General features: G+C 45.4%; 2 protein-coding genes across 3 annotated transcripts in view; one reads left to right on the top strand and one right to left on the bottom strand.

Annotated features, from left to right (window-relative positions):
• Nucleotides 1–2,758, top strand: part of TUBB2A (tubulin beta 2A class IIa) — a 39,557-nt gene extending 36,799 nt beyond the window's left edge. The window contains exons 2-4 of the mRNA XM_073877513.1: nt 14–122; nt 471–581; nt 1,504–2,758. Of these exons, the coding sequence (XP_073733614.1) occupies nt 14–122; nt 471–581; nt 1,504–2,564 (1,281 nt within the window). The 3' untranslated portion in view covers nt 2,565–2,758. The remainder of the gene's footprint in view (nt 1–13; nt 123–470; nt 582–1,503) is intronic.
• Nucleotides 2,759–3,286: 528 nt separating this feature from the next.
• BPHL (biphenyl hydrolase like) overlaps nt 3,287–24,604 on the bottom strand; it is a 36,773-nt gene continuing 15,455 nt past the window's right edge. The window contains exons 5-8 of one of the 2 annotated variants that reach the window (XM_073877514.1): nt 18,596–18,727; nt 15,295–15,418; nt 10,912–11,018; nt 3,287–3,602 (exon numbers count right to left, since the gene is read on the bottom strand). In XM_073877514.1, the coding sequence (XP_073733615.1) occupies nt 3,592–3,602; nt 10,912–11,018; nt 15,295–15,418; nt 18,596–18,727 (374 nt within the window). In that variant the 3' untranslated portion in view covers nt 3,287–3,591. The remainder of the gene's footprint in view (nt 3,603–10,911; nt 11,019–15,294; nt 15,419–18,595; nt 18,728–24,604) is intronic. The other variant, XM_025891043.2, reaches the window with a different exon arrangement.

The following is a 24,604-nucleotide window of genomic DNA, read 5'->3' as shown; positions in this document are numbered from 1 at the left end:
TTTTTTCCCCCAGTTTTGGGAGGTCATCAGTGATGAGCATGGGATCGACCCCACTGGCAGTTACCATGGAGACAGTGACTTGCAGCTGGAGAGAATCAACGTGTACTACAATGAAGCTGCTGGTGAGTACTTGAATGTTTTTGCCCAGTCAACCTTGCTTTGCATACTGTGGCAGATGGAACGTACTAGGACAGACAAATGACAAAGATGTGCTTCTTGCATTCGTTTTAAATGTCAGCTGCTAAAAACGACACGTTCTGTAGCTCCTCACGACTCCTGCACGTTGGCCATGACTAAGCATGCCGTTATCTCCTCTTCTGAGGCAGAAAACACCTCTATTCGCTCACTTTTGTCTCAGATGCTAGAATGTTCTCTAATGATTCTGCTGTGAAAGGAGCATAGAGCACAGCCTTGTCTGTGATCCCTTTGCCCGCTGCACATCTAAGGCAGGCCGGCTCTGTTCCCCACAGGTAACAAATACGTACCTCGGGCCATCCTGGTGGATCTGGAGCCGGGCACCATGGACTCCGTCAGGTCTGGACCATTCGGCCAGATCTTCAGGCCGGACAACTTCGTGTTCGGTATGTAGTCACGATCAATGGCAACTGGCTCAGTGAGTCTCCCTTCTCAACACTGTGGAAGTCAGAGATCTTAGTGCTGAATGCCAAGGTGGAGACTGTGTGTCCGCAGAGAGCCCTGGGTCCTGGCCTAATTCCGCGTAATCCTGGGGCGGCCACTTCTCTGTCCCCTCTCTGGGCAGTTCAGAGAACAGTGTCAGCCTCCAGAGGGCCCCTTCGCTCCCCCCGACCACCCCCAACTACAGAGCAGCCTGTGACAGGTGAAGAATACAGAGCAGTGACTAACCTTCCAGCAGGAGTTGATAGGCTGCTGGTGACGTCAGAGGACCAGGGCCAGCAGGTAAGCACGTCAGGAAGCCAAAGGCCAAAGGCACAGGTTATGACCAGACGTGGGGCCAGCTGCTTGGAGCCCATCTTGTCTTCGGATCATATTGTGATGCCCTTGACTGTTTATGGTACCTAATGTAAATATTTACACAAGATTCCTGTTCCTAATTTTAAAACCAGTTGGGTTTGGGGATGCCTGGGTGTCTCAGTTGGTTAAGTGTCTGCCTTCGGCTCAGGTCATGATTGCAGATTCATGATCCCTGAGTTGGGCTCCCTGCCCAGCAGGGGAGTCTGCTTCTTCCTCTGCTGCTATTTGTGCTCTCTTTCTCACCCTCAAAACAAAAACAAAAAACAAAACAAAAAACCAGCTGGGTTTTGTCAAACCATCTTCCTGATCAGTTAATAACTCCATCTGAACTAAACTTGCTTTTTATCCTATTATGATGTCTAGTGTTTTTGAGGATCATGGTTATATAGTTTTCCATAGGTAAAAAAGGTATCTAAAAGAGAATCTGCAACTCTTAAGATTAGTCTACAAATGACAGAAATTGGAATTCCTAATGTTTTAGTGTCTAATAGTCTCCTTTCCCTCTGGCAGGCCAGAGTGGTGCGGGCAACAACTGGGCGAAGGGCCACTACACAGAGGGAGCCGAACTCGTGGACTCGGTCCTGGACGTGGTGAGGAAAGAGTCAGAAAGCTGTGACTGTCTGCAGGGCTTCCAGCTGACCCACTCGCTGGGGGGCGGCACGGGGTCTGGGATGGGCACGCTGCTCATCAGCAAGATCCGAGAGGAGTACCCAGACCGCATCATGAACACCTTCAGCGTCATGCCCTCGCCCAAGGTGTCCGACACGGTGGTTGAGCCCTATAACGCCACCCTGTCGGTGCACCAGCTGGTGGAGAACACCGATGAAACCTATTCCATCGACAACGAGGCCCTGTATGACATCTGCTTCCGCACCCTGAAACTGACCACCCCCACGTACGGAGACCTCAACCACCTGGTGTCGGCCACCATGAGCGGCGTCACCACCTGCCTGCGCTTCCCGGGCCAGCTGAACGCCGACCTGCGCAAGCTGGCCGTGAACATGGTGCCCTTCCCGCGCCTGCACTTCTTCATGCCCGGCTTCGCGCCGCTCACCAGCCGCGGCAGCCAGCAGTACCGCGCGCTCACGGTGCCCGAGCTCACGCAGCAGATGTTCGACTCCAAGAACATGATGGCCGCCTGCGACCCGCGCCACGGCCGCTACCTGACCGTGGCCGCCATCTTCCGCGGCCGCATGTCCATGAAGGAGGTGGACGAGCAGATGCTCAACGTGCAGAACAAGAACAGCAGCTACTTCGTCGAGTGGATCCCCAACAACGTGAAGACGGCCGTGTGCGACATCCCGCCGCGCGGCCTCAAGATGTCGGCCACCTTCATCGGCAACAGCACGGCCATCCAGGAGCTGTTCAAGCGCATCTCGGAGCAGTTCACGGCCATGTTCCGGCGCAAGGCCTTCCTGCACTGGTACACGGGCGAGGGCATGGATGAGATGGAGTTCACCGAGGCCGAGAGCAACATGAACGACCTGGTGTCCGAGTACCAGCAGTACCAGGACGCCACGGCCGACGAACAGGGGGAGTTCGAGGAGGAGGAGGGCGAGGATGAGGCTTAAGAACTCAAATAAATCGTGCATCTTTAGTGAACTTCTGTTGTCCTCAATCAAGCATGGTCTTTCTATTTGTATACTATGGTGCTCCGTTTTGCCTCTGTCAGAAATTCACACTGTTGATGTAATAATGTGGAACTCCTAAAAGATTACAGTATTGTCTAAGATATCTATACTAATAAAAAAGCATGTGTCCAAAACCGTGTGGTCTCTTTAATTTAATTTCAGGCAATTTTTATTCTTTCACTGAATGCTTAAATATGTTTCTGGGTTTAGTGACTTTAACAAACTAGGATTTCTGCTGTAATGTTTTTAATTAATAGCTTTTCTGCTGTTAGTGAAGACAGATAAAAAGTTTTTCATCTTCACTGGCCCAGAGTATTAAAGTAAATGAATCCGGGGAACATGTGGAGGAAATAGAGATTTAAGGACAAAGCAAACCTTCCTACCTTATTTGCTGTAGTTCCAGCAACCCTTGTGAAAATGTAGTATCAAGGGCCCTAGGCAAGGATTTTCTTCTGTTTCTCTACTTTGAACAATGTGATAAATTCAAGTAAAACGACCAGTGAAAGCTTATACCTCTCAGATAAAAGGAACAGCATGATTCTAGATTCAAGGTATCCTGAAATCAGTCATAAATACTCTAAATGCTTCACCTAAGATTCACTGGCAAGAAAGTAAATCAGAATCAGAATTCAATTTTTAAGCCAATAGTAGACATTCACAACTTTAACGTTAAAAAAATCAGCTTTAATTTTTGTAGCACTTAGAGTAGAGCTGGAAGACGTTTTAATATGTCATTATTTCTATTTGACCAGGAGCAGTTTGCAGGGAGGAGTAGAAAGCATGGGAAGGCAGGTGAGCTAAGGAGGGACTGCAGTGTGTTTCAAAGGCAGCAACAGGCTCAAGCTCCACAGTAAGGAATCCCCGGGTCCCTGCTGTTCTCAGGGGCCTTTTCCCTGTAAGAAGTCTTCTACTAACTTATTGAATTCATCTGCAAAATGTAGATGTAGGTTGTGCTTGCCTTCTCGTATCAGATGCAACCTAAAAAAAAAAAAGTTTGATTAATGGCACACCATTTAAAACTCACCCTTTCCAACATTTCATGAAAATCTGAAGTGAAAACCTGCCCCATCCTTTTTTTTCATGATGACTATTGGGGAGGAAAGGTAAGGTACATAATATAAACTTTCCCTGATTATAGACGTAAGGGTGAGAGCTTCTTGGGGCGTTTACCACCAACCTGGGGGTTGACTTAAGAGAGCACACACATTGTATTTGGAATCTGGAACTGTATCATGTAACACATGGTTTGACTTCAAATCTGAGAGTGGGGGATGTGATTTGATCATTACTTAGGGGGGAAACAACCCCATTTTAATAAGGTTGATTGTAAGAGAGAAGGTTGGAAAGCCAAGAAAAATACGAAATGTCCAGAATCCACCGGATTGGAACAGGTGAGCTTCCTGGGGTATCCTAGAGTGAAAGCCCAAGTCAGAAATCACGGCCCCCAGCAGCCTGTCATTTAAGGGTCAAAATCACCCTGTCACTTTTGGAGGATTGAAGAAGTCTGAATATCAGCCAGTAGACAAAGGGCACGCAAGTGTTCCTGGGGACCGTGGGGGCAACTGGAGCTGGCCTCAGCAACCCTTTGTGCATGTCTTGTGGTGAACCTCACTGTATTCCTAAGACTTCTTTCATAAGCTTTTGGTCAAACGTGGCTGGTTTGCAATTTCTTGAATATAGGCAGTCTTCTTTGAGTTCTACAGTTTATTTATTGGCTGTAAAAGTGCAGAAATAAAGTGTTAAAGCTTCTAGGATATAGGCACAAGTTCAAGCTGTTTTGTCTAATAACAACGACATTAAATGGATCCTATTGGGGCAAAATGCCAGTTACTACACCGCCTAATTCTCTGACCTTTCAACAACTGGGGGTTGAGAGCTCTAAGAACTTGAGGATGTGTAGGGAAAAGGAGCTGGGGGATAGAGCTGTCCTTGGACAACATCGAGCCCCCCTGCAACTCAACCACGTGGGGCGTGGGGTAGATACACAAAATAATCTACTTGAAAGAAGTAGATTGTTGGCATCTTTCTGAGGCCCTTGGGAGAGCTAATAATGCCATTCATAATAGAACACTCCAAATTCAGTTTTAATGCTATTCAGAAAAAAAAGGATCAACTGCACCAACTCCAAAGATAGGATCCCACTTGCCCCACAGGAGCAGGGCTTGCAGGGATGCTCGGGGCCTCCATTTTTAGAAGGCAGAAAATAACCAGCAGTCAAGGATACTGAGGTCATAGAACGACGTATTTAGGCTAAACTGCATCCCCTAATGTGTGCTAAGCTGAACTCTGAAGCAGAGGGACCCTGACCTGCCAAAGTTGGACGTCTTCTTTGTGGGTAGCCAAATTGGTTATCACAGGGCCTACCCCATTTCTACAATTTGCTCAGATTCCCAACAAGGAAGGAGAGACACCAGCTGTGCATCTCTTCAAAAGTCTCAGTGTATCTGCACTATTCCTATGGTAATCTCTGGGTCTTAGGGAAATAAACACTAGGTCCTCTTCATAAAAATATGGGAGGCCTGTTTTCAGGCATCTACATTCAGAACTGCGCTGGACTGTGGATGGATGGATGGAATGATGGATGGATGGGCTATAAAGAAAATTGCTCTTCTTGATACATTTTGGGGGTCATTTCAAGGTCCTTAGTATATCTTTATCCTTTAGGATTCACTATAGTTAAAACCTATCATGTGAAAGGCGCCTGGGTGGCTCAGTCGTTAAGCGTCTGCCTTCGGCTTGGGTCATGATCCCAGGGTCCTGGGATCAAGCTCCGCATCGGGCTCCCTGCTCCATGATGGGAAGCCTGCTTCTCCTCTCCCACTCCCCCGCTTATGTTCCCTCTCTCACTGCATCTCTTTCTGTCAAATAAATAAATAAAATCTTAAAAAAAAAAAAAACCTACCATGTGTTCCTCTTTGGGAACAGTCCTCTGGACAAGCATAAATATATAGCTGTCAGGGCAATGTAGCGATATACTGCTGATGTAGATTCTTACCCAAATAACAAAAGGAACTAATCACATGCTCCATGGAGGGTGGTTTTCAAACAATCACATTTTCCAGGAAAATCAGTAGCAAGTCCCCCACCATCAGACACATAGTGCAACTGGAAATGTAGGGGCCTCTGAGGGGGCAAATATAAATTCCTCTTTCCCGGGGCAGGTTTCTGCCTGCATTTGGCACCTTCAGAAAAAGATTTGATTCTAGATCTTTTGAGGAGCTAAAATGTGTCTGATCCCACAGTGTACATTCAATGGTCACTTTACCTCTGCTTGGGAAGAGTCCTTCTAGGATGCTCCTTACAGATGAGGTGGCCAAGGACAAACACGCTGGCCCCACCATACTACCTTTCCTTCCTCAGTCTAACCTTCAACAGCTTTCAAATTAAGCTGTGAGAACTACAGACAGGAGCAGCCCATAAGTAACATGCCGTAGCAATTTTTTCTTCACCTTGGATGTGATAAAACTCTAGTGGTATATGAACCCCTAAAGTTGCTAGTCAAGTCTGTGAGCATTTTTGTTTTAGTTGAAAACCAAAGTAGGCTGCTGGTTCTGTGTACCTGGATCTCTTCCACGATGACAACTGGACAGCCATGTGGCTAACAGGGAGGCCTGGTCACTTTCAGGCATTTCTTCCAAGGCCATCCAGACCTCACTGCCAACAACATCCCCCTTTTTTTTTTTTTTTAAAGATTTTTTTAAATTTATTTATTAATGAGAGACAGAGAGAGAGAGAGAGAGAGAGAGAGAGAGGCAGAGGGAGAAGCAGGCTTCCCACTGAGCAGGGAGCCCGATGCGGGACTCGATCCCAGGACCCCGGGATCATGACCTGAGCCGAAGGCAGACACTTAACCATCTGAGCCACCCAGGCGCCCAACAACATCCCCTTTTAATTCTTTATTCTCAGGCACCTGGGTGGCTCAGTCAGTTAAGCGTCTGACTCTTGATTTAGACTCAGCTCATCATCTCAGGGTTGTGAGATGGAGCCCTGCGTCAGGCTCGATGCTGGGCGTGGAGCCTGCTTGGAATTTTCTTTCTCCTTTTTCCCTCTGCCCCTTCCCCCACAGTCACTCTCAAATAATTAATAAATTATATTTATACTTATATAAATATAATTTATACATATATATATATATATGTTCTTAATTCTCTGCTCCTTTCAGAAAGCCCAGTGGGTGGGCCACAATACCCTTCAAGCTGGTAAAATGGTGTAGAGCATGGCCTCCAAGCCTGCATCCTCTCCAGCAGGCTCTCCTCCCCAGCCCAAGAGCCGAGCAGGTGTTCGGGAAAGGGAAGTAGACTTCTGAGAAGTTCCTTCCCTCAAATGCAACCATACCTCAAGCATTAGAAAGAAACCAAACTGCCTCAGCGGCTGCTTTTCTGATAACACCACAGCAAGGGGTGGACCCTCTCTGGGCTGTCCAGGTCTGCCAGACTGATGCTTTTAACTCGTGTGTAGAGAAGCCAGCCCTGCCAAACCTGCGGGATGACAGGGGCCACGTTGGGGCCTTCTGACCGGACTGAGAGCTCTGAGTCACAGCTGAACGTAATTGGAGGTGACACCATAGGGTTAAAGGCATGGGCTGTATGGGGTCAGGATGTGTCCTGTCTAATCAATGTGGGATCCATGCTGGCAAGTTATTTCATCTTCCCAGGTCACACTTTCTCATCTGGAAAAGGGGGACAAGTAACAGCATCTACCCCACAGGATTATTCCAAAGACAAAATGAGATAAGGCACACAAGGCACATCGCACAGGATCTTTGGGCACACAGTGAACAATAAATGTTTTCTATTATTTTCTTATTCTATTTGAGTCGCACTTTAGCATATGCAAAAGTCCTCACAATGGTTCTAATTATGGACAGCATTGTTAATGAAATGCTCTGACTTGGGAGCTTAATTTATTTACATTTGGCTAACATAATCTACTCCAAGTAGAAGAGTCTCAAGAGAGATTTTACAAGATGTCATGGGTAAGGTTTGTCTAGAAAGGAGGAGACCCCATTCTCTCTAAAATACAAAGGACTCAGCTTTGTAAGGACGAGGCTAATCCTGTTTGCTGTTCGTCCTGTAACCCGACCATAAGTGGGGTCTTGAGCTGACTGCTTTCCTTTCAACCACAGCAGCAAGCAGCTAGGGATGAGGAACCAGAAGCAGCCTGGGAGGAGGAAGGGATGGGGAGAGGTAGAGAAATCACCTGGGGCAGTCAGGAGAGGGGAGGGCAGATCTTCCCTTCCCCATCCCAAGGCTAGAGTTGGTCCAGAAATGGAAGTCAAGGCAGCCATCCCTCCTGCACTGTCCACCTCCCCCCAGTAACCTGGCTCACTCTACCAGAGAGCTGAAAACAATCCTTTGTTTTCCATATTTCCATTGGATGGAATTTCCAATCCTCCATAATTGCATGAGCCAATTCCTTATTCCATAAAGTAAACCAACCTCCGCGTGCGTGCGTGTCTGTTGTGTGTATCCTATTGGTTCTGTTTCTCTGGAGAACCCTAATACCCCCATACACCTATCGGCATGAACCTCTGTCACCTAGGTCAGTTCATTCCAGCTCCTCCTGGCCTACACCCGAGGCCCTGGGCCAACTTACCTCTGGTGGTGGGATCTGAGGAGCCCAGGCAGCTGCAGAGAGGGGTCCTTCTTCTCTTCCATGAGTCAGACAAAGAACTCATGGCACCTGGCCCACTGCCTAGACAACCTAACCCTCACTACCAATGTGTACCCTCACTACCACCGTGCTGGGACACGCTCCAGTGAATCTACCATAGGCCAAGACCTCTGTGGAGAGTAGCCTGTACCTGTGCCCTCCCCTCTGTGATGGCTGGTTTTTTGCATAAACTTGACTGAGCCATGGATGCGCAGCTATTTGGTCAAACATTGTTCTGGGCATTTCTGTGAGGGCATTTTTTGGATGAGATTAACATTTAAATCATTACAATTCAGTGAAGCAGACTGTCCTCCCTGATATAGGTGGGCCACATCCAATCAGTTGAAGGCCTGAATAGAACAAAATGGCTGACCCTCCCTCTGGAGGTAAGAGCAATTCCTCCTGCCTGACTGCCTTCAAACTGGGACATCAGCTTTTTCTTGCCTTTGGACTCACATGGAAACATCCACTCTGCCCAGTTCTCAGGCCTTCAGGCACACTGGAACCACACCATCAGCTCTCTTGGGGCTCTAACTTGTTAATGTTCCAGCTTGCCCACTGAAGATCTCAGACTTCTCAGCCTCCATAATTACATGAGTCAATTCCTTATTCCGGAAAGTAAATCAACCTCTGTGTGCGTGCATGTCTGCTGTGTGTATTCTATTGGTTCTGTTTCTCTGGAGAACCCTAATACCCCCATACACCTATCCTGACAACGGTCTGAAAGTCAGGTCAGAGGGCAGCTTGCTACTGACCTCCTATCAAGCGACACCCCAGCTGCCTCCTGGGACCCCTGATCACTTGCACCCACCCCAGCGTTCCAGCCACGGAAGTGGCAGCTACTGTGTAGCTCCCACTAGATCTACAAAATATTCTGAAATGATACGTATCATCCCCATTTTACCCACAAGGAAACAGAAGTAGAGAAATACATGCACGCTGCTGAAGGGCACACTTAGGGACAGCGCCAGCACTCAAACCTGGGTATGAGTCCCTGCCCGTGCTCTTAATCCCCGCTGTGAACGCTGCTCAGGATACCAATGTACCAATCCTGCTCTCCAGCAAGACTCCATTTCCCACCGCTCCCTGGTAGTTCACACTGAACCCTTGGTGCCAAGTCTTTGCACACATGGACTTTACCCCTCATTATTTCCCACCTGATCTAGCTCTCTGGCCTGGGCCCCAGAGCACACAGTTGGACTCCACACCACACTTTTTGGGACTGAGTCACCGGTCAATGGCCCCTGTGGTGCCTCTCATATTCTCTTTCAAAGTGTACTAAGCACTTTAAAATGCACTAGACCACATCCTGGGACCGGTGTTGACATGCTCAACAGGGAGAAAATTAAATTCATATGCTCACAACTGTTAAAAAGGACCATGCAGTCTCAAAACGATGAGTAACTGGAGAAGGACACATCTGAGTTGCTACCGGAGGGATGAGTACACTTGGCCAGGCAAAGGGAGGGGGTGGAGGGGAGCGCCACGGAGAGGGATTCCAGGCATGGTGCTGGTCATCTGTAGCTGGGTCTGGAACCCGGGTCCTGGTCTCTGCTGGTCCTCCTATTCCTGAGATCTGAGCACCTCCACAGAAACAGAGGCTCAAGCACACTGAATTGCACGTCCTGCAAATCCATATGCTGAAGTCCTAACCCCCAGCATCTCAGAGTGTGACCTTATTTGGATATAAGGTCTTTAAAGAGGTGACTAATGAGATCATATGGGTGGGACCTAATCCAACGTGACTGGTGTCCTTCTAAGAAGACGACTATACATAAGCCACGTAAAGAAGCCTAAGAAGAAATCAACCCTGCTGATACCCTATCTCAGACTTCTAGCCTCCAGAACTGAGAGGGGGAATACGTTTCTACTGTTTAAGCCGCCCAGCGCCCAGTGTGTGATACTTGTTACAGTGGTGCTGGCTGATCCGTACACAGAGTGACACACACGTGGCTCGACCGGCTGTAAAGTCACATTGTCTTCTGAGCTGGCTCAGCCCCACCGCCTCCCGAGGCTTGCCCACAGCAACCCCAAAGGGTCTCATGGGTGCTGGCCTCTGATCAGCGCAAATCCTCTGAAAGCGAGCTGGGGCTGGCCTTGCGGGGATGCCCAAGAAGCAGCCAGCTAGCCAAGGGGTGAGCGGTCAGGGCTTTGCAGTCTAGGGGTTAGGGCTGGATGAGCAGGGAATGCACAGGGGCTGGGGCAGGACAAGGAGAATTGAAGGGGCAGGGGTGCCCCCACCCCCACTCTAATCAGAGGAGCTCTTATTTTATGTGTTATGTCTTGGGTTTTTGCATCACAGTTTGTTAGGCGGAAGCGTTCAGCTGCCTAAAAACAAGTTTTAAAAACCACTGAACTTGAATGATCCTTAAGGCCTCTTCACTTCCAAGAGACTACCATTGTTCCTCACAAAGAGAAAAAAGAGAGACAAATTAACACAGGCCTGTTCAGCAGGCCTGAACAACTCCACCCTTCATTTGGCCTCCTTTGGAGGAGAGAAAGGCATTTGTCTCATATGTGATTATCTATTTGTTGGTATAATCTCTGAAGGGATAGACTGTATCCTTAAGTTTAATTATAAATGTACCTGGCAAGGTAATGAAATACCAAGTTCATTGGAAACTTGCCACTCTACCTTGCTTTCCTGTTGTCACATAGCCTGCAGCGCTGAATCTCAGTAGGACTTTGGTGCTCAAGGAATCCACCTTCCTTTTCTGGGGTCCGAAGTAAACCACCTGGGTTCTAGGTGGGTTCAGGCCAAACACAAAGGGCTCTTATAGCACAGCAATGCAGGTGTAAAATGCAAGCCAGTTTAAGACAATCATTGCCAAGAATACTTGGCCTTCCACTCATTTGTTCCAAAGAACACTGCTCTAAGAAAATGATCTTCCATAAAATAGTCTCCTGAAATAATTAACATCTGAACAGGAAGGGACTATTTTTTTTTCCCATAGTGATGTATTCCGTTGCTAGGAGATGGGTTTGGAACAGAATTCCTAAATTAAACATCCTTGCAGACTGACTTGTATTGAACCTGGCTCTCTAAGAGAACACACTGCATTTATCATGAGCATCAGTGTGCAAAAACCTGTCATTTCTGAAGCTAGAAGACAATTAACCAGGTCGGCAAGCATATAATCCAGGCATCTTACCATCATATTAAAATAAGAGTATGTTTATGAGAGGCAGCTGTGCTGTGGGGGAAAAGTGCTATATTAGGAGGGAAAAATATCCAGGATTTTTCATGTACTAGCTCTGCAATCTTGGAAGATTACTTAAGAACTCTCAACCTTGATTTTCTCATCTATACATGGGGACAATATTTTTTTCATAAGTTTGTTATGAAGTGTAGTTAGATATTATATGTAAAATGCCTTTTAAAATATAAAATGCTATATGGGATATAAAAATTATACAGGCTGATAATAATTATATTTTATTGTAGAATAAGAAGCATGTCCCCCACATTTAAAAATTCTCCTTTTGTTTGTTGAAATTTATCATGGAATAATATGATGAAGAAGTAGTGCAGGGGGGCGCCTGGGTGGCTCAGTTGGTTAGGTGACCGCCTTCGGCTCAGGTCATGATCCTGGAGTCCCGGGATCGAGTCCCACATCGGGCTCCCTGCTCAGCGGGGAGTCTGCTTCTCCCTCTGACCCTACCGCCTCTTGGGCTCTCCCTCTCTCCCTCTCTCTCGCTCTCAAGTGAATAAATAAAATCTTAAAAAGAAAAAAAAAAAAAAAGTAGTGCAGGGGCCCCTGGGTGGCTCAGTCAGTTAAGCATCTACCTGTGGCTCAGGTCATGATCCCGGGGTCCTGGGACTGAGACCCACATTGGGCTCCCTGCTCGGGGGAGCCTGCTTCAGCCTGCTTCTCCCTCTCCCTCTGCTCTGACCCCCCACCCCCGCTTATATGCTCCCTCTCTCCCGCTCTACACTCTCTCTCTAATAAATAAGATCTTAAAAAAGAAAAAAGTAGCGGATAGCTTACACCATAGACAAAGATAAACTCAAAATGGATTAAGAACCATTTCTTAATGTGAGGCCTGAAACCATAAAACTCCTAGAAGAGAACACAGGCAGTAACTTCTCTAACATTGGACGTAGCAACTTTTTTCTAGATATGTCTCCTGAGGCAAGGGAAACAAAAGCAAAAATAAGCTATCGGGACTTCATCAAAATAAGAAGCTTCTGCACAGCAAAGGAAATAATCAATAAAACTAAAGACAATCTATTGAATAAGAGAAGATATTTGCAAATGACATATCTGATAAAGGGCTAGTATCCAGAACATGTAAAGGACTTATGAACTCAGCATCCAAAAAAACAAATAATCCAATTAAAAAAAGAAGATCTGAATAGATATTTCTCCACAGAAGACATCCAGATGGCCAACAGACACATGAAAAGATGCTCAACATCACTCATCATCAGGGAAATGCAAGTCGGAACTACAAGGAGATATCACTTCATACCTGTCAGAAGGGCTAAAATCAAAAACACAAGACAAGAATTGGAAAGGACAGAGAAAGGGAAACCCTCTTACACGGTTGGTGGGAATGCAAACTGGTGCAGCCACTCTGGGAAACAGTATGGAGTTGCTCAGAAAGTTAAAAATGGAACTACCCTAAAATTTGGTAATTGCACTACTGCGTATTTACCCCAAAGAATACAAAAACACTAATTCAAAGGGATACGCGCACCCCTATGTTTATAGGAGCATTATTTACAATAGTCAAATTATGGTAACAGCCCAAGTGTCCGTTGACAGATGAATGGATAAAGAAGAGGTAGTATATATACACATAGGAATATTACTCAGCCATAAAAAAGGATGAAATCCTGCCATTTGTAACAACACGGATGGAGCTAGAGAGTATAATGCTAAGGGAAATACGTCAGAGAAAGACAAATACCACATGATTTCACCCAGGGGTGGAATTTAAGAAACAAACAAGTAAAGGAAAACAAACAAACAAAAAAAGGCAAACCAAGAAACAGACTCTTAACTCTAGAGAACAAACGGATGGTTAGTAGAGGGGAGATGGGGGGAACAGGTGATGGGGATTAAGAGAACACTTATCATGATGAGCACTGAGTAACGTATCAGATTCAACACAAGAAAGGGCGCCTGGGTGGCTCAGTCGGTTAAGCGTCTGCCTTCGGCTCAGGTCAGGATCCCAGGGTCCTGGGATCGAGCCCCGCATCGGGCTCCCTGCTCCACGGGAAGCCTGCTTCTCCCTCTCCCACTCCCCCTGCTTGTGTTCCCTCTCTCGCTGTGTCTCTCTCTGTCAAATAAATAAAATCTAAAAAAAAAAAAAATTGTTGAGTCACTCTATTGTATCCCTGAAACTAATATAATGCTGTATGTTAACTACACCGGAATTTAAAAAAACAGTAGTGGAACTGTCTCTGAGTCTGGGTTCCCTGCTGGATTGTGTGAGCTCTCAGGACAGGGACCAGCACTAACCACGCCAGGCAGTGCAAGCCCATGAGGCATCAGAAATCAGCTCCTGGAGGGAAAGGAGAAAAGGAGGGAGGCAGAGAAGAAGGGAAAGAGGAGAGGAGGAAGGGAGGGAGGATTTTCTTAAGTCACTAATAAAGCCAATTTCAAAAGAATTCCTTAGAATTCCAAAGATGGAATAATGACAGCATCTCTGGAATTAATATATAGTCTGAAGGGGTCAAGGCTCACTTGGATATTTATCCTCTGGTATGTTTGTTAAAAAAAAAAAAAAAAAAATCAGGTCACTACCCCCTAGGCATACCTCACTTTCTCCTTCAGGGTATGCATCCATTTCAGGGAAAGAAAATGCTAAATTTATTCAACTTTAAATTTTCATCTTGATATAAGTACCAGGGAAAGCTGGCTCCTGCGTTAGCCAAAGTATTTAAAAGAAAAATTTCTATTCCATACAAAAATGCATGGGCTTAAAGAACAGAATTTCTGCTGACATGTACAATAAGCTTCTTCGATGTCCAAGGCTGCTTGGCAGAAACAAGAATGCAAAGAACAAGTAACATGTATCTGCTGTTTAATCGAGTGAGCCACCAACATGGCTTGGTATATGTTGATATTTTGTGATTCTGAATAACAGGCTTCCCATCTGATGTGTACATATTTAAGGCTGAAATAACATGAGAAGTTAACATAATTTTAAGTGGAAAAAAAGCAGGATTCAGAGTTGAATACAGAATATAATTATATTTACGTTTACAAAATACTAGAAAGGAGAAACATATTAAAATTGCTAATAGCAGGGGGCGCCTGAGTGGCTCAGTCGGTTAAGGGTCTGACTTTTGCTCAGGTCCTGATCCCAGGCTCTCTGCTCGGCGGGAGTCTGCTTCTCACTCTGCACCCCGCCCCCACCGCCATGTGCTCTCTTCTTCCACTCTCCTTCTCCGTGCTCTCTCTCAAATAAATAAATAAAATCTTTAAAAAAATGCTAATAGCAGAAGTGCTTAAATGGGTGGCAAGCGGCAGGCAACTGGTTTTCTTCTTTTGATTTTAGAAATTTTCTTTCCTGGGTAGACAGTACTTTTATAATGATAAACACATCTGAAAATTTCCAAATTATATAAAACTGTTTTAGTTAACACTGATGGCTACAAATCTAAACTGTCTGCAGTGTTACAGAACTTGGTACCTATTAGCACATTTGCCATAAGACATCCATCTAAGAAATCCTTTCCTTCTTTACTGGCAAACTGGGAAGGGAGGGGGACACCTTAAAAACTCCGAACCCCAGGGGTGCCTGGGTGGCTCAGTCATTAAGCGTCTGCCTTCGGCTCAGGTCATGGTCTCAGGGCTCTGGGATCGAGTCCCGCATCAGGCTCCCTGCTCTGTGGAGCGCCTGCTCCTCCCTCTGCCTCCCTCTCTGTCTCTAATAAATAAATAAATAAATAAGATCTTCTGAAAAAAAATCCCCACCGCAATGTTTCTTTTCCTTCCCTAGCTCCTTCCACGCACGCACGTCCTGAGGCTGTGAGGCAGAGCGCGGGGGCAGAGATGGCACTTACTGCGACCCTCTCACGTGTTTGTGTATGAAGTCGGCGTGGGACCGTGGGACCAGCGGATCCTTCTCTCCGTGCACGATTAAGGTGGGGCACTGAACAAGCGGCAGCAAGTGCCCACAGATATTCCCTGCAAGACAAACAGCACCGAGGATCTGCCTCCATGTGACCAGTGCGCCAGGGGAGTCAGGAGAAGCAGGGGGCTGGGGTCCGTCCTGCCTCCCTCAGGATCGGTGTCCCCGTCCCTAAAAGAGGTGGTCTGCATTAGCCGGGGCCCGAGGGGTCTCCTAGCTCTCACAACCTGTGGGCCTCCTTTTCCGGTTCTCTGCTTTTTTTTTTTCTTCTTGGTAAGTTCTAGTAAACAAGCAGTTTTGCCTGATTATATGCGTAACTGATGCAAAACAGGAAAATAAACACACCAAAAACCCCACAGCTCTTTATATTATGGAGAGCAGTCCACAGTTTGCAAAACGCTGGTAGAACCTTGGCATCTGAAAAGCTTTTCCCTTGAAATAATGTCTTAAGTGGTCCCCCCGGGCCCCAGCTACCCTCAGAGGTTCTATACCTCCTGTGAAGTTAAAACTTACACATGGCAAATGAGCTGCTCTTCATTCCTCCTGCCTCCATGACATTCCTGTCTGCCATACTCTGGAGATGATAAGGGCCTCACCTCCGTCGTAACAACCTTCCTGAGGCAGACGAGGAACAACCTGGCTCTGGTCCTGCCCTACCGTCTCCTGCCTGGGAACTCTTGGTGGTTCCACAGTGAGGAGTTTCAGCCTCCTCCCTGGTCAAACAGGGGATAGTTCCAGTTCTCTGGGGTGGCCGTGAGGCCAAAAAGAGGTGTCTTGTCTACAGTTCTGGGCAGTGGGCAGGTACTCCATAAAGTGAGCTCCTTCTTCCTCTGCCTCCTCCCGGCCTCTGTGGGGGTCACTGGGGCCCTGAGAAAGCTGGGAGCCAGCCCACTGGGGTGCTGCCCAGGCACCTGGCCTATCCCTCCTCCTCAGGGGCCGGGGTGGGGGGCACTGTCTGCTAAATGAGAAGGGGATGGGTTGGCCAGAGAAATACTTCTCTAGGTCTCAGAAGCTGCCATCTCCTGTCCCTGGGATGACACACACTTGTTAACTGCGGAATCAGAGGACGAAGCAGTCATCCCGAGCACTATGGGTCAGACACTATTTGCATGGGTTCATGCCCATGACACAATGCCTTACCTGCTGTAGCTCACTTGGTCTGTACAATCATTGGTAGATCCAGTACCTTTCTAAAGAGAGTCCTAATAACCTTTAATCAAGCGCTTACTGTGTACTTGGTACTGCACCACAGCTGAACGTGCAGAACCCTGGTTAGTCCTCAAAACACCTTACGGGGTCGTTATTAGCTGCTTCGGTTCACAGATGGGGAACGACAGCTTAGAGAAGCTGAGTAGTCAGCCCATCATTTTGACAGCAACCAAGTGGCAAGGCCAGACTTCACACCCAGGCCTGTCTGACTCCAAATCTGCGCAGTTAACCCCTATCCTAAACCGAGCATCTACCAACGTGCACAGTGTACAATTACGACAAAAAGGGGTCCTGTGAAATTAATGAGTGTGAAGGGGAGATAAGTAGTTTATTAACAGTCTTGCTGTAAGATCACTGCTATAGTTCCTCTACATTTTGACATTTTCCCCCTCCCTTTCTTTTTTTTTAGTAACTGTATTTGATTTTTTTAATTTTAGGTTTACAGCAAAATTGAGTGGAGGGTTCAGGGATTTCCTCTGTACCCCAGCCCCCCACATGCACAGCCTCCCCCACTATCAATATCTCCCACCCAAGTAGGACATTTTTACAATTGATGAACCTACATGGACACATATGTCATCATCACCCAGAGTCCAGAAATTACATCAGGGTTCACTCCTGGTTGTTGCATATTCTGTGGGTTTGGGCAAGTGTGTAATGACATGTAGCCATCATTATGGGATTACAGAGTATTTTCATGGCCCTAAAAATCCTGTTTGGGACATTCTAACAGGTAAGTATTGGGATCTTGTTATTTGGCTCATCTTTTAATCAGGTTTTCTTCTTATTGTTCAGGTTTAAGAGTCTGTTGCACATTTGGATAACAGTGCTTTATCAGATATGCCTTTTGCAAATATTTTCTCCCAGTCTGTGGGGCTTGTCTTTCCATACTCTTGACAGGGTCTTTCACAGAATGGAAGCTTTAGATTTTAACAGATACAGGACATATGTTTGAGCTGCTGATTTAATTCTGCTTCTGCCTCTGAATCTTCCTACCCCGCTCTCTAGTCAGGAAAGCACAAAAATTTACGTTTCAAGAATGTGCCTTCTTTAATGGAGAACTTAGACATCTTTATGGCATTTTTGTTTTAAGAGCTGAGGGAGACACATTTTCAAAGATCTATTTCTCTGGGTGGGTACTGCACTGGATGAGGATATATTTGCTGTTCTGAACTTGAACCAGAAAAGTAATAGTTCCACATGTCCTTTTCAGTGTGAAAGTTTTGACAGGTGACTCACTCTGGAAATGATTACCTAATAGATCAAACTGCTCCTTCAGCTGCAGCCATTTTGTCACAAATGTGCTCCCAGATTTGATCTCAGCTACCCTCTATTCTTTTAGCGGTTAAAATAGTAGAGTGAGAGATGAGCCATGTAAATGGCTACTGAAAAACAGCCTTTAATTCAGAATTTCTCTTAAAGATGTCAGTTCTTCCTGTTAGTGGAAATCTTGTTAATTTTTCTGATAAAGACAGGGAATTAGAGCCACATAACTAAGTTCTGAAGGTGGGAAATAAATTGAACGCTCTTCCTCAGGCTAATTCTGCTGGAGCTGAAGGTCATGACACAAAGGCCCTTCTTTTTTATCCTGGTAAGAGAGGATATAGCAGGGTCATGCATCTAAATGTGAAAAAGAAAAAAATATGGTACGCACGACAGCTTGTTTGTTTTCTGATTACCCACTCCAGAATTAGAGAAAAACAAACACTATTGGAGGCTTCTGGAGAATTATTTTGTCATCGTACACACAAAGGATTAGAAGGAAAAAGGAACAGTCTATTAAAGACTTCACACTGTGAACCCTGATACATAGAGTAGGTGTATACATATAGCATCGCTTAAGGCGGATTTATTATGCAAGAGCGTGTATGGTATACAATCACTAGCGTCCTCTGTTCACGCATTAGTGTGAAAGGACAGTGGGTGAGTGCTTTCATCACCAGGGAATTCTGGAACACCAGGGGAAGAACGCAAGCAGCCTCTCTCATCAGCAAAGGAACAGCTAAACAGTTCACATAACCTACCGTCTGGAAGATGTTTAAATTGTTTTATGCCATCCACCCACTTCTCACAGGTTTTGGCAAAGTAGTCATAGCCATATAAGGTTTCAAGAGGTTTTCTTATTTTCTCACTCCATTTAGAAACATCTCGGATACCTGAAAAATAGAAGTATTGACAAGAAGAGGTTTAGTCTAGGGGCACCTGGGTGGCTCAGTCGGTTAAGCATCTGCCTTCGGCTCAGGTCATGATTCTCAAGCCCTGTGTTGGGTTCTCTGCTCGGCAGGAAGCCTGCTTCTCCCTCTCCCCCTGATCCTCCCCCAGCTTGTGCTCTCTCTCTCAAATAAATAAATCTTTTAAAAAAATAAAACATGAACAAATTCAATTACTTAGCCCACTCCTTTCCGTATTTCTTTAAACACACTGATAATTCTAATGCTTCTGAGCGTATTACATCTTGCTTAATAACAGCTTTTAACACAGTGCTGCTGCTACACAATACACCTCAAAGAAAACACATGACTAATGACATGAACTCATATCGAACAATAACCCCTCCATGGCACTCCCGACAGCACCAGCGCCCTGACAGGCACCCTGTATGTACTCAGTGAATGCAATTACAGAGCGGAGGAAAAACTGCTGTTTACAAGTGCACTGCCTTCTAAGGTGGGCGGATGCTGTGACAGAACGAGCCGGATCTGTTCCGACCTGCCCAAGTTAAGCCCAGAGGTGCACATGGAGGCTGGGAGAGCTGACCTGCTCTGCACAGGAGTGAAAAGACTTCACAGAGGGGTGCAGAGAAGTCTGGAAATTAAGAGGGTGTGGAGGAGATCTGGGAAGAAGAAAAAGGAGAGTTGGAAGAGGGGGAAGGAGAGAGGAGCCAGCAAGAGGTCATAAAGATGGCCAATAAGAAAAAAAATCTCCTACAGATATTTCTACTTCGGGCTCTATTGCAGACCACAGCCTCTGCAAGGTACCCTTGCAGTGGAACGACTAGTTTTTGTTTTTGTTTTTTTTCTTAAGTAGGCTCCATGCCCAGCGTGGAGCGCAATGCTGGGCACGTAGGGAACTCCATGGGAACTCATGACCCTGAAATCAAGACCTGAGCTGAAATCAAGAGTCAGACATTCAACCAAGTGAGCCACCCAGGCATCCCTACGACTAAATCTCCTTCATAAAACATATTCTTTGTTGCATTGTTGGAGTTGTAGCAATTAATGCAAACTAGGATATGAAGGTGTGTGTGTGAGGAAGAGAACCTAAAAAGAGAGCAAAGAGTGGTAAGACTACTCAAAAGGCAGGGTGGCTTTTGCGGGAAATGTAACTGGTAGTTGGGGGTGGGTGCGTAGAGCCGAACCCAAGATTCCTAGATTAAGTGGAGATGAAAATGGCTCCAATCTGGTATGGAGCCTGTGCTTCCCTAGAATAGCAAATGTAAATCCTCTCTGAAAGAAAGCATCATCAATTTGTATGCATGGTCTTGTGTGTGTGTGTGTGTGTTTTCAGATTAAGAGTAAGCAAATATTCGCTCCTACTCACAGGTCACAACACAATCAGAATCTTTATAAAGCTAACGAAAAAGCTAAAACACTGGAAGAGAAAGCTTAAGAAGTGACGCAGACCACCACACAGAGAGACAAGAAGATGAACAAGAGACATGGAAGATGGGAAGGCAAGGCCCACAAAGTCCAATCAGTGCCCTGATGGAGGAGAGGAGAATGGAGGAGAACGGACGAGAAGCAATATGGGAAGGAGGACACGGGCAAGAATGGTTTTCAGAACTGATCAAAGATAAGGGTCCACAGATAAAAACTGAATGTAACCCAAACTGAATAAATAAAAAGGAATTCGCATCTGGACACACAACAGTAAAATAGCAATACATCAAAGAAAGAGAAGAAACCTGAAAAACAGCAATAGGTGAGACACATTCACTCCAGAGGGGGGAAAGCTACACGGGCAAAACTTCTTAACAGTGGTCGAGGAAGGCAGAAGACCATGGAATGGCTGAGCAAATAATTTGCCATTTACATTTCTGCACTTAGCCAAACAATCTTTCAAGAATGAGCGTGGCATAAAGACAGTATGAGCTAAAAACGGAGCTCACTATTAACAGAGCTGCCCTTAAAGATCTTCTAAAAAAATAACTTGAAGAGAAAGAGAAGTGAGCTTGGGAGGAATATCTGAGATGAAAGAAGGGGAGTAAAGAAACTGACGAACATGTCCGTTAAGTGTGAAAATACACAAAACTTGCCAAGCTAATGAGAAAACAGAACACGAACATTTTTTTACATTAAAATTAGTTCTGTCTAGAAAGGAAGTGAAAGGACAAGCCACAAGCTGTGCAGAACAAGGACTAACCCAATTACTAACCAGCAAGGGGATAATAATCAGACTGTCAAACAACAAACACCCTGCAAATCAGTAACATCGTAATAATACTGGAAGTGTTCTAGTCTCGAGCATCATGGAGAGTCCTTGGGTGTTTGTCTGTTAGACTTCACACGGTATGCCTGTTAAACCTAGGTATGCCTGTTAAACCTATCGTTTTAAAACTTTTATGTAATCTTGATACATATAAATCAACAAAAAGAAACAAAAAGACATGAATAGGGACAATACAGGAGAAGAAACCCCAGGGGCGCATAAATACATAAAAACATTCTCAATCTTATTAGAAAGAGGAAGATGCAAATTAAGTCCGCCAGTAAGACACCATTTCATATCCATATGACTGGCTGGGACTAGGAAGTCTGATGATTCCAAGTTTTTGAGGATGTAAATTAAGGAATCTATTACGCTGGTGGTGGAAATGCAAATTTACGTAGTTGGAAAACAGCTGGTCACTGGTAACATGGCGTATTTGCATACCACAATATTCAGCAAATCTCACGTTTGGGCCTATACCCCAGACTGATACCACTGCTCATAGGCCCCAGGAGAGATGTACATGAATGTTCACAGCAACAGTGAAAACAGACCTACAGTCCATTGATAAAAGAGAGGGAAAATAAAATACTTTTGCCCAATGGAATACGATACAGCATTATCATGAATGAATCTTAGAAATTCAATGTTCATTGAAAACAGTGAGTCATAGAAGATGATCTATGGTATGAAGAAAGCACTACTTTGTATGACTCAAAAACAAATAAAACTAAATTACATATTGTTTAGGAATATAAACAGATGTAAATAAAATATATAATTACAAAATAAAATTTAAATACATATTGTATACCTTATATAATATATAGCATAAATACATATTAGTTTAATTTACATATTTAAAGATACACAAATATATTTAACATAAATGTTTAATTTATATATATAAGGTATTTTATTATATTGTTAATAGTATTATTAATATGTAATATAAATGTAACATTTTATAAAATTTTATATATTTTTATAAAATTTTAATACTTTTTTAAAACTATAAAATTTTATAAGACTTTTAATAAAATTATATATTTTTTATAAATAAAAAAATTCCCCTGTAACAGAAGGCCAAGATCTTTTAATCCAAATGGGCTAATGTTCAATGTGAAGACATTTTTCTTGCTAACATGTAAATTCCTCTTTGGGATAGCAAGAGATTTCTCAAAGTGAATTAACTCAGTCAAAGCAGGCATTTAGAGTGAGAGGTATCTGTTAGTATATAAACTTTAGACTTTAGACTTTAGCTTTAGACTCTCAGGGAAATATTATCTAAATCTCAAGGGGCAGAAAAATCCAGCTGTAGCTGGGGCAAGCCGGATGTTCACACCAAGCAATGTGGTTAAGCACACAGGCTCAGAAGTCATACTGGCTGGGTCGCACCTACTAGCTCTGTGACCCTGAGCAAGTTCCTGAACCTCTCTGTGCTAGTTTCCTCATCTGAAAAATGAGAATTATACCACCACTCTGAGATAAAGAGTAAATAAGTTAGACATGAAATGTGCTAACAACAGTACCCAGCATATAACACTCAAAAATATTCTATGTATTTATATACTTACTTCTGTTAATTTTTAAGAGGAAGCCAGTTTTATCCCAAAGCATAATTTCCACCAAAAAATAAGTAGCAATTATGTTTCACAGTTAAGTTCCTAATTTAACTATTTGAATCAAACTATTTGCTGATGTGAAACATATAATTTGTATCCCCCCCCCCCGCCCCCGGGGAAAACAGATACATTTATTTTTTGAGCATATAATTTGTGCTAAGCACCAGAAGAAAACTCATTGGCTCACCATTAATTAGTGAATTAATCCAGTAAACATTATTTGAAGGCTGCTGAGCGTTACTCACAGCACGTACAAATTTGAATGAGATTTGGTCTCTGCCCTCAAGGGCCTTATCGTTTAGAGTTGTAAACAACCTCTGTAGAAGAGTGGGATAGATGTCGTGGGAGAGGCTGGGGAGGACAGAGGAGGGTCAGTGAGCTCAGAGGGCAATGGCAGGAAGTGGCAGTGGTGGTGGGCTTCCTGGAGGAGGCACTGCTGGGTCTAAGCCTGCGAGAACAGAAGCCAGCAAGCAACTATGGGAGCCATTCCATCTATTGCTAGAACTTCAGGAGTTTCCAGGTGGCCGAAGAAAAGGATGGGTATGTGCGGGTAGAGGAGACAAGGTGGCAGCGGATGGACCTAGAAAGATGGGGGCGGGGGTACCAGCTCACTCAAACTTTGTGAGCAAAGCAGAGGAGTCTGAACTCTACTTATCTGGAAAGCTATGCGAGACTTTGGAGGGTTTTCAAGTAAGGCATAATGAGATTCACATCTTAGCAAACTACCATCCAAGCAGTCAGGAAAGTAGACTGAAATGAGGTAAAGACAGGGCAGGTTGGAAAGTGCTGGTCGATCTAAGTGAAGACAGATGCGGAGGCCTGGAACCGGGGCCTGGCAGGAGGAACGGAAAAGGTGAGATGGATTCCAGACAGAGCCCAGCAGAACGCAAGAAGAATGCAGAGGGCTGGATCACTATACTGCAGACGTGAAACGTTGGGCTTTACTGGCGGACCTTCCCAGTTTGTGCCAACATCACAGGTTTCTTCGCGTGTCTGAGCCCAGAGTTGAGTCATAAACAGCCATGTTAATATTAGCTCATGGCAGGCATTCCATAAATCATAATTAAAATATTCTTTTGTGGAAGAAAGAGTATATTCCACCGAGTGTCACTTAGCAAAGTGAGAAATGTAGCAGGAAGACCAGGTGTGGAGGAAAGATCCTGAGCTCGACTTTAGACACGCTGAATGTAAGGTGCCTGTGGGGCAACCAGGTAAGAAAAATGGACACGAAGTTGAATACCTGGAATTTAGGAGTTTGAGGACGCCAAGGGACGAGGGAAGCTCCTTGGGTATAAGAACGAGAAGAGAAGCAGAGAGCTAAGGATGGTGCCCGGCAGAGCAGAGCAGGGAAGGTGTCAAAGACAGAGACTAAGCAAGGTAAGGGGAAAGCTCTGGACGTGGTGGCAAGAACTCCACGGCACAGAAAGCTCCGAGAAGAGGATGTGTATTTTCAAATGCTGCAGCATGACCAAGGAGCCGAAGGGCGATAAAGCATCTGCGGGGCTTGGCAGCATGGAGGCGCTGGTTCCACGAGTCCGGTGGGTCGCCCAAGTCAGGGCAAGAGGGGGCCGTGAGGGAGTGGGCCTGGGAAGGGCAGCAGAAAATGCGAAAAAGGAGTGTGAGGTGAGGAGGGAGCTTCTCGTGGTTTGTGTGCGGCGCAAAGAAGGGAAGTCAGAGTCACTGAACATGGGGAGTTCACACAGTTGTGACTGAAGGGAAGGTGTGACAGGGTGACAGCGCCCAGGACAATCGGGCCGGTGAAAGGGTGTGCGGAGTGCACCAGCGCCAGAGGCACAAGCATCGGCCGGGGCACGGCTCCAGAACGGTGGCTGGAGAAGACGCGTGTGGGGAGACCCGGCTGGAGGGCAGGCCACGCAGGCGAGCACACAAGCAGGTGCTGAGGCAGAGAGGCGCAAAGGAGAAAGTCTGTTCCAGGAGTAGCAGCTGTTCAACGTGGGAGGTTGGGGGAGGGGGGAGGCA

Source organism: Callorhinus ursinus, unplaced genomic scaffold, assembly GCF_003265705.2.
Source record: "Callorhinus ursinus isolate GAN/ISIS: 27379988/994484 unplaced genomic scaffold, GSC_fseal_2.0 scaffold26, whole genome shotgun sequence".
In the NCBI taxonomy this organism is placed as follows: Eukaryota; Metazoa; Chordata; class Mammalia; order Carnivora; family Otariidae; genus Callorhinus; species Callorhinus ursinus.
Note: the sequence above shows the minus strand (reverse complement) of the source record. Positions and strands in the feature narration are given on the sequence as shown.